Source organism: Eriocheir sinensis, chromosome 64 (assembly GCF_024679095.1).
Source record: "Eriocheir sinensis breed Jianghai 21 chromosome 64, ASM2467909v1, whole genome shotgun sequence".
Lineage (NCBI taxonomy): Eukaryota > Metazoa > Arthropoda > Malacostraca > Decapoda > Varunidae > Eriocheir > Eriocheir sinensis.
Genome location: NC_066572.1, coordinates 2,914,832 through 2,919,831, shown reverse-complemented (window position 1 = coordinate 2,919,831; position 5,000 = coordinate 2,914,832). Strand labels below are relative to the sequence as shown.

At 36.6% G+C, this 5,000-nt stretch overlaps 1 protein-coding gene across 1 annotated transcript in view; it reads right to left on the bottom strand.

Moving 5' to 3' along the window:
* LOC126987443 (uncharacterized) overlaps positions 1 to 2,804 on the bottom strand; it is a 10,387-nt gene extending 7,583 nt beyond the window's left edge. The window contains exon 1 of the mRNA XM_050844408.1: positions 159 to 2,804. Within this exon, the coding sequence (XP_050700365.1) occupies positions 159 to 1,225 (1,067 nt within the window). The 5' untranslated portion in view covers positions 1,226 to 2,804. The remainder of the gene's footprint in view (positions 1 to 158) is intronic.
* Between the last annotated feature and the right edge of the window lie 2,196 nt (positions 2,805 to 5,000).

The window sequence follows — 5,000 nt, the reverse complement described above, 5'->3', positions numbered from 1 at the left end:
AATAAACCAAAAAATAAACCAAAAAATAAACCAAAAAATAAACCAAAAAATAAACCAAAAAATAAACCAAAAAATAAACCAAAAAATAAACCAAAAATAAAACCAAAACTACCACAATTAAACCCCAAAAACCACCCCCCGCAGCGCCATATCCTCACCTGGTGGCGTAATTGGCACACTCGTCGGTGGTCGTGCGCCAGGGGAAGTACGGCTGACGCGAATAGTCCAGGCGTAGAAGCAGGGGGGCGTGGGTGGGGGGCGGGGGCGGTGGGGGGGCGAGGGGGAGACGTCTGGTAACCCCCTTTTCCTCCCCTTCCCTTCTTTCCTCCCCCTCTCTTCTTTCCTCCGCTGTTTCTCTCCCTTTTTCTGCTTCTGTTTTCTCCCTCAATTCACTTTTCCTTCCTTCCTCTTCCTCTCGTCTTTCGTTCTTGTCGTTTCTCTCATCTCCCTCCTTCGTTATTTCTGCGTTTTTGTTTTTGTTTTCCTTTTCTTTGTCTTGTTTTTCTCCTCCTGTCTTTGTTTTCTTCCTTGTCTTCTCTTTTTCTTCTTCTTCGTTTTTCTTTATCTCGTTTTTTCTTTCTTCCTTTTCTTTATTAACTTCCTCAAATATAATCTTTTCTTCTTCTTCTTCTTCTTCCTCCTCTTTCTTCTTTCTCTCCAGTCTTAATCTTTCCTCCAAGCTTATTCTCCCTTCCTTCTCCCTTCCCTCACTTTGATAATCTCCCTCCAACTTATCTCCTCGAAATTCCTCCTCTCCCTTCTCTCTCGTGCTCTGATATCCTCCCTTCTCCCTCTGATATGCTTCCTTCTCCCTTCCTCCACTTACCCTCCCTTCCTCTCCCTTCCCTCCTCCTCCTTCTCCCTTTCCTCCACGTCCTTCCAAACCATAACTCGCTGGGGTGACCAATTTGCCCCTCACGAGTTTGTCCTTACTAACAAAACCAATGGAATTTTTCACATAATGCGTCCTTTCTGGCAACTCCCTTCCCCCATCGAGGTCCTGGAGGTAGGGAGAGGAAGAGGAGGAGGTGGAAGAGGTGGAGGTGGAGGAGGAGGCGTGGAGGATGAGGAGGAAGAGGGATAAGGCGGTGGAGAGACTGAGGATTGCTAAGAGTCGTTGTTTGCGTCGGAGTCTACAGTTGCATCTTGGGAGGAGAAGAAGAGCGTGAGAGGAGGAGGAGGAGGAGGAGGAGGAGGTGAGGGAGGTGGAGAGGGTGAATGTCATGTTATTGTTTTTGTTGTTGTTTTTGTCTTGTTTTTTTTCTTTCTACGCTCTCATCTTTTTCATTTTCTTTAATTTTTCTTTTTTTTACGCTTTCACAAACCCATTTTTCGTTATCTGTAAAAAAAATGTCATATTCTTGTTTTTCTTTGTTTTGTTTTCTTTGGACATTTTCACTTTTTTCATTTTCTTGTTTTCTTTTAATCTTTTTCTACATTTGCCTGGTCATGTTTTCTTTAATTTCCTTACTGTCTTGTTTCTTATCATTTTTTTTTCTTTACGGATTTTCTTTATTAAATTTTCTTATTGGATTTGTTTTTGTGGTGTTGTTTTCTTTTTCCAGTTTCATCGCTTCGTTTTTCATTCTCGTTTATTTATTTTTTTTTGTTTTATCCTTTGTTCATTTTCTTTATTTCATTTTCTTGTTTTTTTCTTTGTTTACACTTTTATAGCTTGTTTTTTTTCTTTATTTAATTTTCTTGTTTATTTTTTCTTTATTTAATTTTCTTGTTTTTTTTCTTTATTTCATTTTCTTGTTTTTTTTGTTTCTTTATTTACACTTTTATAACTTGTTTTTTTTCTTTATTTAATTTTCTTGTTTTTTTCTTTATTTAATTTTCTTGTTTTTTTCTTTATTTCATTTTCTTGTTTTTTTTCTTTATTTACACTTTCATAGCTTGTTTTTTTCTTTGTTTACACTTTTAGAGCTTGTTTTTTTCTTTGTTTAGTTATATTGTTTTTTTCTTTATTTAATTTTCTTGTTTTTTTTTCTTTATTTAATTTTCTTGTTTTTTTTCTTTGTTTACACTTTTATAGCTTGTTTTTTCTTTATTTAATTTTCTTGTTTTTTTTCTTTGTTTAGTTATATTGTTTTTTTCTTTATTTAATTTTCTTGTTTTTTTTTCTTTATTTAATTTTCTTGTTTTTTTTCTTTGTTTACACTTTAATAGCTTGTTTTTTTTCTTTATTTACACTTTTATACCTTGTTTTTTTCTTTATTTACACATTATTTTTTTATGCACTTTCGTTATTTCGTTTTCAAATTGTTTTACTGTTTTTCGTCTTTTCTTTGTACACTTTCATTGTTTTATTTTCTTGTTTACTTGATTTTCTTTCTAAGCAATCATTATTTTCTTATTGTCTTCCGTAAACTTTCATGATTTCATTTTCTTGTTTTTCTTTTTCTTATCATTTATCTTAACATTTTCATAACTTCATCTTCATATTTGTCTTTTTTAAGTTCTTTCTATTTTCTTTTTTCTTTCTTTAATGTTCGTTTTATCATAGTTTTTCTTTATTCCTCATTTTTCGTTTAAACTGTCAAATTATTTTCTTTATTTTCTTCTTTTTCGCTCACATTTTCCTTTGTTTACTCTCTCTCTCTCTCTCTCTCTCTCTCTCTCTCTCTCTGTTTTCATTATATATTCTTTTCTTTCATTCTCTCTCTTTTCTTTTCTTATTTTCTTTCCCTTCCTTTATCTCTCTCTGTCTCTCTCTCTCTCTCTCTCTCTCTCTCTCTCTCATCTTCGTAACTTTTCTCTGTTATTCTTAATCTGTCCTATTCCAATATTTATCATAATTTGTTATTCCTTTGTTTATTCAGTCTTTCCTTTCTTCCTTCCTTCTTTCACCTTCCTGTTATCCTATTTCTCTCTTCCTTCCTTTCTCTTCCTTATTTTTTCTATATTTTTTTCTATTTATTTTTCGTCTTTGTGTTAATTTTTTCTCTGTCTCAAATTCTCTTCTGCTATCTCCTCCTTTTATCACGTTTTCTCTTCTATCTCCTCTTCTCCGTCACTTCTCTTTCTCTTCCTCTTTTTCTCCTCTTCTTTCTTTCATTAATATTTTACATTTCTCATTTTTTTCTTCCTTTTTCTCTTCTTTCTATCGTGTTTTCTTCTCTTCCTTCTTTGGACTTTTATTTACCTGTTTCTCTTCATATTTTCTGATCTTTCTCCTCCTCTTTCTCTTCTTCCTTCATATTGTAAACACTATCATTTTTATATTATTCTCTCTCCCTTTTCTCTCTTCTAATTTATCACTCCCTCTCTCTCTCCTCTCCCTTTCTCTTCACTTTTTCTCTTCTCTCTTTCTCTTCACTCTTTCTCTTCTCTCTTTCTCTTCACTCTTTCTCCTCTCCTTTCTCGTTTCCTTTCTCTCTCTCTCCTCTTCTCCTTTCTCTTCTCTCTCTTTCTCTTCACTGTTTTTCTCTTCTCCTTTCTCTTCACTCTTTCTCCTCTTCTTTCTCTTCTCCCTTCACACACTTACCACCATTGCTCTCTTCTCTCCTTTCTCCTCCCTTTTATCACTTTCTCTTCTATCTCCTCTTTCTCATTCACTATCTTTCTCTCCACTCCTCTTTCTCTTCTTCTTGGTCAGTTCTTCTTCCTCTCTTTTTCTCTTCTCTTTCTCTCTTCTTCCTTCTCTTTCTCTCTTCTCCTTTATCACGCTTCTCTTTTTATCATTCTTCCCTTCTCTGTTTCTCTTCTTTTTTCCTTCTTTCTCTTCTTCTTCTTTATCAGTGTTTCTCTATCTCTTCTCTTCTTCCTTCACATACTAATAATTACAATCAACTTCTCTCTCTTCTTCTCTATCTCCTCTTTTTTTATCAATTTCTCTTCTGTCTCCTTCTTCGTTAGTTCTCTTTCTCTTTTTCTCCTTTTCCTTCCTCTCTCTTTCTCTTCTTCTTCTGCTTTATTCAGGTTCTCCTTCCTCTTTCTCTTCTTTCGTTTCCTCTTTTTCTCCTCTTCCTCTTCTTCAATATTTTCTCTTCCTTTCCTTGTTTTATTTAGTTATTTCTTCGTCTTTCTCTTCTTTATTTTCTCTCCTCTTCCTCTTTCTTTCTTTCCTTCTCTCTCTTTCTCTTCTCTTTCTTCTGTTTTCTCTTCTACCTCCCCGTTTATCACATTATCTCCTCTCCTCCTTTATCAGTTTATCTCTCTTCTTCCTTCACACAAACAAACACCAACACAATCTTCTCTTCTCTCTCTCCTATCTCCTTCCTTTATCAATATTTCTCTTCTACCTCCTCTTCTTCGTTCACTATCTTTCTCTTCTTCCTCTTCTCGTTAGTCACTCCTTCCTCTGTTTCTCTTTTTCCTTAACACGCTAATCACCTCTGTCTCCTATCTCCTCCTTATCATTCTCTCTTCTATCTCCTCTTCGCTATGTCCAGGTAAGGTCACACACACACACACCTGGATGACGTCACTCGCTCACACACACCTGTATATTGGGCAGGTGTGGAGGAGGAGGAGGAGGAGGAGGAGGAAGAATGCTAGACACCTTCCCTTCTCTCCTGCTACGACTTGACTGTCCTCCGCCTCCTCCTCCTCCTCCTCTTCTTCCTCCTATACGGCAGGTGAGTCGAGCCCTTCCTCCTCCTCCTCCTCCTCTTCCTCCTCTTCCTCCGTTAGCCAATAGGGACGAGGCTTTCTTCCTGGTCAACAAGAAAGGCGAGGTCTCATTGGTCGAGAGCTTGCCCGATCAATTGTGTGTGTGTGTGTGTGTGTGTGTGTGTGTGTGTGTGTTGGGGTGTAGGGGGTGAGGGGAGGGTGTGAGAGAGAGAGAGAGAGAGAGAGAGAGAGAGAGAGAGAGAGAGAGAGAGAGAGAGAGAGAGAGAGAGAGACTACACAAACGGAATGTACAATAGCTTCTGATAATAATTCTCTCTCTCTCTCTCTCTCTCTCTCTCTCTCTCTCTCTCTCTCACAAACATCTGAGTTATCCTTGCAAAATAAAGAGAGCAAGACCATTTTCTCTCTCTCTCTCTCTCTCT